Below are 11,554 nucleotides of genomic sequence, written 5' to 3'. Positions count from 1 at the left end.
CCTGTATCTCTTACCATGGAAACGGAAACGCACATTAGAAAGTCGTAGAGGCCAGGTTACCTGCCCTTATTTTATATTATTATATTTTATATAAAAAATTATCTAATATTTTGAAGTCGTAAGTAGATAAAAGCAATACTGGAAAGAAACATCGATTATTTAAAAAATATTTTATTCCTACCAACTCACCACTTCATTCACATGACACACTAATAAAGTACATGGCTTTTCCTACTAACCTCCTCCAGTATAGCGCTTTAGCACTCTACTGGCTGAAAATACCAACCGCTTCGTTCTCGCTATGTGCAGAACGATTTAAATGCGCTTTAAATTAGAGTTTTTGATGCAGTTAGCTGGCAGTGTGCAATAATAGTGCTGGTTAATAGTGATCTTAAAATATTTAGTTGACTGCTCTTTTGTGTTATAAAAAGTGATTCATATTTTCAAATGTTACTATATACAAAATTAATATACAGTAATTATTTATGATACAATGTGTATGATTATTACATCATTACTATGTTAATAAACTTATTATAATTTTAAATATATTAATATTAATTACTAATAACGTTTAATAACATATTAATTGAGAGCAATTTAATATAAAAATGTTTCGAAATTAAATTGCAATTATTAAATATCATACATTATTGACCACTAAATCAGGCTGTGATTTAGGTATATGTGTATAAAGATAAATATATATACTATACATTTTCACTTTTTAATATATATACAATTTATACAAAATTAGTTTTTCAACTGAAAAGTTGAAAGCATTTTTTATCGTAATTCTCGCATTTTTCAAGTTCATTGATTCATTCCACTAAAAATAATAATAGCGGCTCTTTCTTTTATGCCACGGATTGCTTCCAATAAATCAATCCCTGAGTTCAATAAAAAACGAAAACAATGTGAAAAAACAATTTGGCCTATGAATAGACAATAAAAGTGCGTAATTTGTTTATAAAATAAATTTAAAAAAAAAATCAATTAAAATTTCAAATTTCGATCAATCACGCAAAACCAAGACAATTTTGTGCCTTAAAATATAGAGAATTGGAAGCACATTTGTTCCAAAAAGTCAGAGACAACAAATTAAATAATTGGAAATGCATACGTACATCAAAAAAATTAAATTTTATTGAAATTTATGTTCATCAAAGCTAAAAACCTTGTGTATATTATTTATTTGGAATTAAAAATTTCATTTTAAAATTAAATTTAACAAAAAAAGTGATCAGATCCAAAATGTATTGTAGAACTTAAATTTAGAACGTACAACGAACCTAAATTGTATGTTTATTATTTTATCTATTTTTGAGGTAATATCTTTTTTTCTTACAGCATTAATGTACCGAAGTATAAACAATATTAGAACACAAAACACAACATTATTTATGCTATAATCCTCGCGTTATCTTCTCTAGACGTTATAAAATTGTTTACTTAGCAAAATTATGAAAATTACTTAACAGCAGCAGATTTTTTTTCTAAAGTTAAAAAACAGAAAATTAAAATAATACTGTATACCTACAAGGCTAAAGTCTTGTCCATATGGCTTTTTATATACATTATAACTAAAAAATAAACTCATTTACAAGAACTATGTTATACAGACAGTCATGCGCACGTCCAAAATGTAATTGTTGTTGCTTTAAATAAAAAAAATTGATAATGAGAGAAAATTATCAAAATTATCAAAATTTCGTTCACCTTGGTATAATCACAGCATTGGTTCTGGTTATGCTTATATATCCACACAAAAGATATCATCATCATCAAGCCCGTAACAGATCGTGTAGGACCTAGGCTTCCATTCTTCCCTGTTCCTTGCTTTCTCTTTCTAGTTCCTTATATTCATATTCTCTACATCATTCTGGATACTGTCTTTCCATCGTTTTTTTTAGCTCTCCTCTGCTTCTCTCGCTTCTGATATCATTCTTGAATATCTTGCATTGCACTCTTATTTTTGACATTCTTATGACATGATCAAGCCAACCCTGTTAAACCCTGTTTTTTAATAAACTTGCTGATAGTCTCATGTTCAACTAGTTCTAGCCCTTAGTTGTATCTTTTGCTGTATATTCCGTTTTCTTGTATAGGTTCAAAAATTTTTCTAGAATGCTTTTCTCTAATATTGCTATTCTATTCGCTTCAGCTTCACCTAATCTCCGTGTTTTGTACATTTTTAGTTTCTTTGTGATATATTTCTCCTTGTCATCAATTTACTCAGTCCATAATAAGCTTTATTACTAGCTTACATAAAGGATATAACCTTTCAAATTCAAGCACAACCACAACGTATGACAATATTAGTACAAGTATCAAATTATCAATTATGATATGAGTCTCTGGACGTATATAACAAGCCTTTTGGTCAAGATCAAAACGAATATAAAATGCCGAGACCAAGAGTCATATGACATGACCACACGTTATATGATTGTCTGTATAACATTACCCTTAGAATATAATCAATAATCTTTAAGAAACTGAATTATAAATAATAAAACATCTAAGAAAACTCTTTTTATTTCAAAGATATTGCAATAGATATACTTAATTTAAGAATATGTCAAAAGAGAGAAATTACTAACTTTTAACTTTTCGGTAACCTTTAATTTTGTCTTTAAAATGTGATTATTAACAAAAGCCTTCCTGCTAAATACTTCTTTAATCTGACAAGCGAATATCCTGTAAAAAGATTTGGTTCGAATGAAGTTAGTTAATACATCCTTCTATGTTTCGTCATCGTTACCAAATCTGTAATGATGAAGTGACCAATAGAGTGTATTCGTATTATTCGTATTAGGCAACATAGATATGAGATTTTAAAGCTTCTGGTAAAAGTCAATTAGGTAATCCAGGATTGGAAGATTTTTATTGCTGCCTGGCTACTTTCAGGTTTTAAAGATGTTCTTTGAATTTGCTATCTATATAGGATGGAATATTTATTCCATAATATTCCATATTCCATAATATTCCACTCCATAATATATATGGATATGTTAAGTCATCAAGCGTTTTCATGGCGATTTTGAAATATGTTCTCAGTGTTCCCACTGTCTCAGTGAAATATGTTGCTAGTAAGGAAAGATAATGGTACACACTATTACAGGTCACCTCATAACTGTTATGGCAGGGATTAGCGAGAAACCTGAAACTCTGAGAATATTATAATTTCTTAACATATTATATTTTTATTAATTGAAATAGTATTATTTTTAAATTGTTAGTACTAAAGAATAATAAATACATATATATTATTTTTTAATTTAATTCACAAATACAAATGTTGTAGAAACAGAGTGCACCATGAGAATTATAAACGTTAATATTCGAGCTGTAAACGTCTTACATGTTTTGTAGGATGCATCCTAAGCATCTTTCAAATCTAATTATTAAATTACATCGTTAAGCTTAAAAGTGATAAAGCCCTTAATGATATTTTATTGACTCATTTTTAACACTTCAGTTTATGCTGAGTCTCCTGGATTGAACTGATTGCCTTATGTCTAAAATTCTATTCTAATGTTTGGCTTCTTTGTGTTTTTCTTATAAAAACGAATCTTATTTATTAAAAACTAGATTAAAACAAATTTTTGTGTGAATAGGATTAAGTGTGTAAAAATATGTATCATAAAATAAAATGTAGGCTGCATAAAAAGGCATGTATTCTTTTTCAAAAGTATTAAATTGTGAAAATATCATATCCATTGGATAGCAAACCTCACAGAGGAATAATATGAAAGCTGACAGACATCTGAAGCAAAGCTACAACGAAGTTGTTCATGATGGTGAGCTCCATGCACCAGGTATAATGGGAATACAGTCATTTTTAACAAGCCATCAAAGCAAATTTTAATAAAAAATTAAATTTAAAAGTTTGAAAGTCTTGACGTTGATTTAATTCGTTTTTCATACGATGTAAGTTTTTGTTTCTGCTTGTAAAAATAAATGAATTGATTACAAGAGACTTTCAATTATATCTCCTCAAGCGTATAATAGAACAAACAATCAATTAAAAAGTTAATGTGCTAACAGATGATCAAAATTAATTTCAGATATAGGTTGTGCTCTCTACTACTCTAACATTTTTGGATTAAGAGTTTGCTTACAGACAACACTTAACACTTCATTCAATTATTACTAGCGATAAACTGTACGATTTTAATTAATGATTTTTATTATACCTATAATAGTGAATTTTTTATTTTACTTAATAAAAGCTATTATATTTAATAGAAAGGTTTTGAAGAGTAGTAAATTACAACAACAATTTTTTTTATTATTTTAATTAATTGATTTTTGGCTTACCATACAGCTGTTTCAAGTATTGCTAAATACTCACCATCAATTATCTTGGAATTATTTCTTATATTTAATTAAAGCCACTGATGATGAGTATTTGGCAATACTAGAAACAATTGTATACTCAGCAAAAAATTTAATTAATTAAAACAATAAAAAAAATGTTGTTGTTGTAATTTATTAGTCTTCAAAACCTTTCTATTAAATATAATAGTTTCTATTAAGTAAAATAGTGCCTGTCGTCATAGTTAACTGATCATTAAAATCTATTATAATAAAAATATTTAATTGTAGTTAGATATATGCTATAAATATATTACTAGTATATCTAAAGTATATAATATATTATAAATATTTGAATTGAATATATAGATTAGCTGCAGAAATGTCATCCATTTGGTCCGTTTTATTTAAACAGTTTAATATATCGACTAATGTCGATTTTATTTTTTCGTTTTTGTATTAAAACCATTTTGTACCAATTTGGCAGTATCACTTCAGTCACCGATATCACAAATATAATTGTCATCTAAGGTATCATATTTTTAGTTTAAAGTTTATCTTTTTACAATATGGATCTCTTTATAAACGCAGAATGTGTTCAAAGTATGAAAACATACGACAAAATAGTAACAGATTTTTGCACCAAATTTTCTTCAAATATTATCAAATTTTTATCCGTGACGAGCCTCAATTTGCGGTTGATGGATATGTTGCAAACCTAATGATCACATATGGCACAGGAAAAGTGCATAAGTAACTATTGAAAGACCATAGCGCATCCATAACAAGTGACTTTATAGTGTGATATTTGGACCGGAAGTCTGATGTGTTCGTACTTCTTTAGAAATACCGAAGATGTCACACAAAACGTTAGTTTTGATCACAAAAGTCACATGATTATCAATTCTTTTAATGTTAAATAAAAGGTTTATGGTAGAATATGGAAGGTATGGGAGGCTATTTTAGATTCGTTGAGCTAAAAATAACCCGAATGTATTATTTCACTTTCGATAATGTGAATTAAAAAACCATTTTATACAATTTACACCGCTTGACTATTATTAATAGTCTTCCTTTTAAATAAAGAAAGCTTTGTATGCTTGCATTACTCAAACTCTCAAACTCTGTAGTATCCTAATGATATCCTAAGTATCCTAAAATTAGAAAATAATTATGTATTGTTATAAACTATAAACAGTAGACCATCCCAATAACCTTGCTAGAAAATTTTTAGTAAGACGCTATCCAAGAAGATTAAGATGAAAGAACTTTATATATAATATAAACCACCCTATTCTATCTAAAAAAAACTCTTATTAAGACACTATTCGAGAAGATTGAAAAGAAAGAACTTTAAGTTCATAAATTCAATTGCAAATAATCGCTATAACGCATAGCAGAACGCAGAAGCTATTATCCCTCTTTAATTATTTTATAAATAACTAAAATAAAGAGGTTTTTCTGAACAGTAGTGAACTACAACAACAAAAATTTTATTTTTTATATTATTTTAATTAATTGAATTTTGGCTGACCATTCTGACCATAACTAAAATATAAATAATTATCAATAATTATTCTTAATAAAATTATGAGTTTATATATTTTTCTGTCAAGAATAATTTAAAAACTACTTATTACATAGTAATTAATTAGTGATAATATAATATTTCCTAGAACGGTAGTGCAGGAAGTAAAAATAAGATGTACTAGTTTTAAGATTTGATAAATTGTTATTAATTTTCAATGGGAAGATTTAATAGTTTAATATAATATAATAAAAAAAATCTTAATCTTAAGGTACCACGAAAAGGATAATGCTGTATAGTGCTTAAAAACCAGTTAAAGTTGACATACTATGTATATTGTTTCTTTGACATTCAATATTTCTTATTATTAATAATATTTCATGATATCTCGTTTATATCTAACAACTTTCGATACAAGGTTCAATCGATTATAATGCTAACATACCAGCCTTTCAATTTAAAATTAATTAACATGTAATAAGCGTTGTTTAACAATAGGTTTTAATGTGCATAAATTATTGAAACGGAATAAATTGCTTAATAAATTTGCAAATTGATGTACTAGTTTAATTGATTAAACTGCCATAACAACTTAATACACCAACTTTATTAAAGCAACTATTATTAATTTAGTATAATGAACACGTGCTCTTAATTTCCGCAATTTCTACGTAGAAGTTTTATTATAGTTGTAAAAAGCGGAAAATTTTAATCTCCAACTAATCCTTTTTTAATTATTTAATTTCAGCAGTTACATCATGATAACTTATTGGATTAGCTCAGTATTACCATAGTGGGTATTGAGATATTTATATACTTCACAGCAACAGTTACCGAATAAATAACGACGAAAAACAAAAGCTCGATAACTTAACGAACACGTTGCACTCAAAATATACAAGATAGTGATAATACAAAGTACACAGAGAATTTCCATTAAAATATAGACTATATAATGGAAGTGTATGACGACAGGCCAGTAAGCGTCTATGATAATCTCAGCATGCCCGCAACAGTTAACACGAATACAGCAAAACTTAAACCGCAAATAATACCAACAACGTCATCGACATCTGCATCATCAACAGCAGCCACAGCAGCGCTGAATGGAACAGATCCCCACTCTCCACTATACACCGAAATATCATTTAAGTTCAGCGATAATAATAAACAACATCAACAACAACAAAAACAGCCTATAATTCCAAATGGCAATCGAAGCTCCAATCACAGTCAACAACAACAAATTACCAGTCAGTTGAACTCCCCCTGCTACGCCACACCACACAAATTACCACCGAACAACACAACCGCACAAGCATTACCCGTTGCAAACACAATAGCTGCGAACGTAAGTCCAGTGCAAAGACCGCTTAGTCAACATTCGCAATCGGAACTAAACGAAGCCAGTCACAGTATAGCCGCAGTGAAAGCCGCTCTGAACGATGCTAAATCAAAATTCTTTGGTTTAAATGGTTACGCGCCAGACACTACAGATTTAAATAACGAATCTCAATTGCACAAGTTACTGCCAAACGTTAATGAATCTTACCAGCCAAAAGTACAAATTATCACACCATCACCGCCACCCAAACCACAGCCGAAGTATCAAAATATACCCGAAAACAGCGCGATATTCCGTAATCAACCGCCGGAATTGCCTCCGAAACCAAGTGAATGGCAGACCAATAAATCAAATACCAGCAATAGTCCAGTGTTCCGTGCCACAACGCCGTCTCCAGCTGCATCGTCGTCGAACTCTTCCCCAGGCTCCCAAATGGCTCCACACAAATCTTCCGCATTGGCTGCTTCAACTCCTTTGCCAACACCTGCACCAATCCAACAGCCGTCTAAAGGCAACTTACCGCACAGCGCCGCATATAAGCAAGTTCCGCTGAGTGACATCGACAATTCGCAGCCGTCGCAGGTAAGATTCCAATTCAAGTCTTCCTGTACTTCACACAAAAAGCACATTGCATTAACAGATTAACTTTCCGCGACTAATGTCGCACAGTGAATTGCCGGATTAATCGCAATCTTAAATATTATTCAATAAAAAATTACTTAACAAATGCATTTTTTGTGATTTACAATATTTTATTGCTAATTGTGATTGCTTTTCTATAAATAAACTATAGTTCATAATTTAGAAATAACACAATTATAAAAATAAGCAACGAAAGTGAAATTAATAACTTTTAGTAGTGCTACTATAGACAATATAAAACTATAATATAATTAAAAAAAATATTATCGTCAGTGACTAAAGTAAATACACAAAGGAATAAATTAGTAAGAATTTTTTTCATTTTCAAATTCAATAAAAATTAAAAATATTTAATTAAATGAAAAATTAATAATTTTGTGATTCCCAATTATGTTATAGCTTAATAATAATTAATCCAATGTCCAAATTTTTATAATAGACCCTTTTCCTTACTTTTATTTTCCTCATTTCCTTTTTTTATTCCCTTTCTTTTATTCCCCTTTTTTCTTAACCTCTTCTGTAAAAATTCTATGCTTAAACTAGATCTAAAGATCAAAACACAATCCGATAAAAAGAAATCCTTTTTTCTAATTCCTGTGTTTTCGAGGTGATATATAAGTTTATATTGGTATATATAATAATAATAAGTCTTGCTCGACTCAATGATTTTGAGCAGAGTCTTATACTGGACATACTTATGTAGTGAGCTGTCTATAAGTCGCTTTCACCTTTCGCGCCACAACGCTACGTCTTTTATATCAGTAATGTTGCTTATTCTTCTTCCTAGGAGCTGCGAAACAGTTTTTTTTTTCATTTAACATTGACCTTCTCCTTGTTGTTTTTGGACGACCTCTTCCTCTGCGATCTTGTGGGTTGTATACCAACGCCTGTTGAAAAATTTCGGTAGGAGTCTTTCAAAGTGTATGCCCGATCCATCTAAATTTTTTTTTGCGAATTTCAAGGTTGACATCTCTTATATTTATTTTGGTCCAAAGGTCTTGATTTGATAATCTGTTTGGCCAGAAAATACGCAAAATTCTGCGGAGACATAATTCCATAACAAACCAGGTTTCGCAACCATACAGGAGAACTGAAAGAATGCATGCTTTAAAGATTTTTATCTTTGTGTGTAAACTATAGATATTAGAGCTCCACACTTCACGAAGCCTTGTAAAAGCGCCCAGGGCTTTCTTTATTCTACTTATCACATTTTGGGATTTATCTACTTATCACATCTTACGCTGTAAATCACATCTTGCGCTATATGGATGTAAATATTCTCTAACTGGTCTATAATAGCTTTCAGATCCACTGAAACTTGTATTATAATGTTCCATGTTATATCTGTATTCCATATATTATATTCGTATGTTATGTTCCTTTCTTATATATATTCATTGCTCCAAAAATATGAGAGAACTATCCAAATTTTTGCGTTGATTCTAAGTTTACAGTGATCTGTTAAATGATCTATATGAATCTTATACTTTTTAGCGATCTGTAAAATCTTTTCAGAATTAATGCCAATCAGGATTAATATTTGAGTTGTTTACTTGAGCTGTGACGATTTTGCTCGAAAATTTGTAAGACTATCCATTTCCCATATTCCTGTATTGGTTTTGAACTTACTGTAGTCTTTTAAATAATCTACATTGATCTACTATATGGTCTTATAGTGGTCTTTCAAATAATCTATGGAAATTGTTGAAAACTATTTCTTTCGTTAGATAAGTGTAAGACAGAGCGAGCGTGATGTTGTTTAGCCCTGTAGATAATTTTGAAAGGTGTGATCAATAATTTTTTAACGATGAGTTAATATTTTGTAATTTTTCCAAATTGCATTAGTTATGTAGAGTCATTTTTTTTCTAATTTTGATAACTCCTTTGGAAAGCTTTTTCTTGTGATAATACTCCATCTTTGACTAGTCGGTGATAATAGGTATATGGCAAGTCTCTAAAAACCTGTACAGTCAGCCAAAAATTCAATTACTTAAAAAATACTAAAAATTTTTGTTGTTACAATTCACTACTGTTCAATAAAAGCATCTCTATTGAAAAGAATAATTTATATTAAGAATTTAGTTAATTAAGTCAAAACGAACGATAAAAATCAATTCATTTATTAAAGAACTGTATTCATAGTTTATTCTTAACTATGAACTGTAAGTTCTTCTTTAACTTAAATCCTCTTGCTTTACTTTCGAAAATTTAAGATAAACATTTACGAAAATTATTATTCATTGCTTAATTTTAGTTCTATCTGGTCTTGATTCAAGAATCTTTATTATTATATATCATTGCATTGCAACAATAAGAGCTTCAGTCATACCAATACTTTTTGTCTGAATAGATTGATCAATATCGCAATCTAGCAATGCCTTTATTTACTAAGAATTAGTATTTTTATAGTAAACACTTCCTATCTAACAATCTGAATTTCTTTAAAAACGATATTTTTAGCCCTTTATATTTATCTATTTTTTTATGCCTTATATTGATATTTCCAACATCATACCTTCACCACATTCGTTTAATCAATGTTTATACTGATATTTCGTCATCTCTAAAGTGAATCCTAAACATATACTTTAAAATCTATTTCTGTTATATTACTATATTTTATAAAATTTTAGTTTAAATATTTGGCAATATCTACAAGGAGAATGAGAAAAATGTTATATATCATAAATACATATGGAAGTAGAAGTAACAATCAGGACCTAAATCTCATGGCACATAGACAATTAATTAACTACTTTTCTAAAATTTTTAAATAGTATTTGAGTAAATTAATTAAAGTTTTATTATAAGTAATTTATAAAAGATTTATTAATGTTTCCACATAGTTTTATTTTTTTGCTATTTGACTTGGTTCTTCAACCTGAACTCTGTTCTAAAGGAATATTCAGAATGAAAGCACCAAACGTCTATTAATTTAAATGTATTAAGAAATCTTTAAATATTAAAGTAAACTATAATTGGAATTATCTAGAGAAGTTTTAGTTTTATCAACCCAAAACTATTGAATAGTTTCAATTAAATAAGACAGTTCTATTAAGAACTTATTTTTCATTTGGTAGATTTTAATTTTTCTATAAGGAACAAAATGTTCATATAATCAAGGTTTTATAATAAATATTTATAACTACTTTAAATATCAGAGTAGAAGTAACTGGTATAAAAATAATTACATCTTGTTAATATGAAAATAATTAGATTAAATCTTATTACTTTACATCTATATTCACCATAAAATTAATTTAATTTTTTTAATTGTCCTTATTATACCTTATCATTTATCAATCGGCTTGTAACATTTTTTTAGAATAAATTATATACGTTACATATAAACCAGTATTAATAAATATGCATTTTAAATATAATTTATTAAAAATCAAAATAGAATTTAATAAATGGATTATTTATAACGGTTCATAAGGTGAAGATTAGTTAAACATTGAACTTCAATATTATAAAGCGTAAATCGGTAGATCAAAACAGTGCCCATTATGAAAACATATACATGTAGATTTATTATAATTTTTTATTATTGATTTAATGAAATTCGTACAGGCTTAAAACAAAATTATAGAATTTTACTTAAAATCTAAATTGACAATAACATATTTGTTGTGTGTCAGATACTTATCTGGCGTAGGAATGACTGTGATCGAGAAGACGGTTCCCCAAAGTGAGGCTTGGCCATTTCAGATTTTATT

At 28.6% G+C, this 11,554-nt stretch overlaps 1 protein-coding gene across 1 annotated transcript in view; it reads left to right on the top strand.

Moving 5' to 3' along the window:
- Positions 1-6,585: 6,585 nt before the first annotated feature.
- The window catches only part of LOC119669311 (flocculation protein FLO11-like), a 16,592-nt gene continuing 11,623 nt past the window's right edge, over positions 6,586-11,554 (top strand). The window contains exon 1 of the mRNA XM_038079152.1: positions 6,586-7,775. Within this exon, the coding sequence (XP_037935080.1) occupies positions 6,804-7,775 (972 nt within the window). The 5' untranslated portion in view covers positions 6,586-6,803. The remainder of the gene's footprint in view (positions 7,776-11,554) is intronic.

Source organism: Teleopsis dalmanni, chromosome 1, assembly GCF_002237135.1.
Source record: "Teleopsis dalmanni isolate 2A chromosome 1, ASM223713v2, whole genome shotgun sequence".
Classification (NCBI taxonomy): Eukaryota; Metazoa; Arthropoda; class Insecta; order Diptera; family Diopsidae; genus Teleopsis; species Teleopsis dalmanni.
The sequence above is the reverse complement of the archived record's forward strand: the minus strand, read 5'-3'. Positions and strand labels throughout refer to the sequence as shown.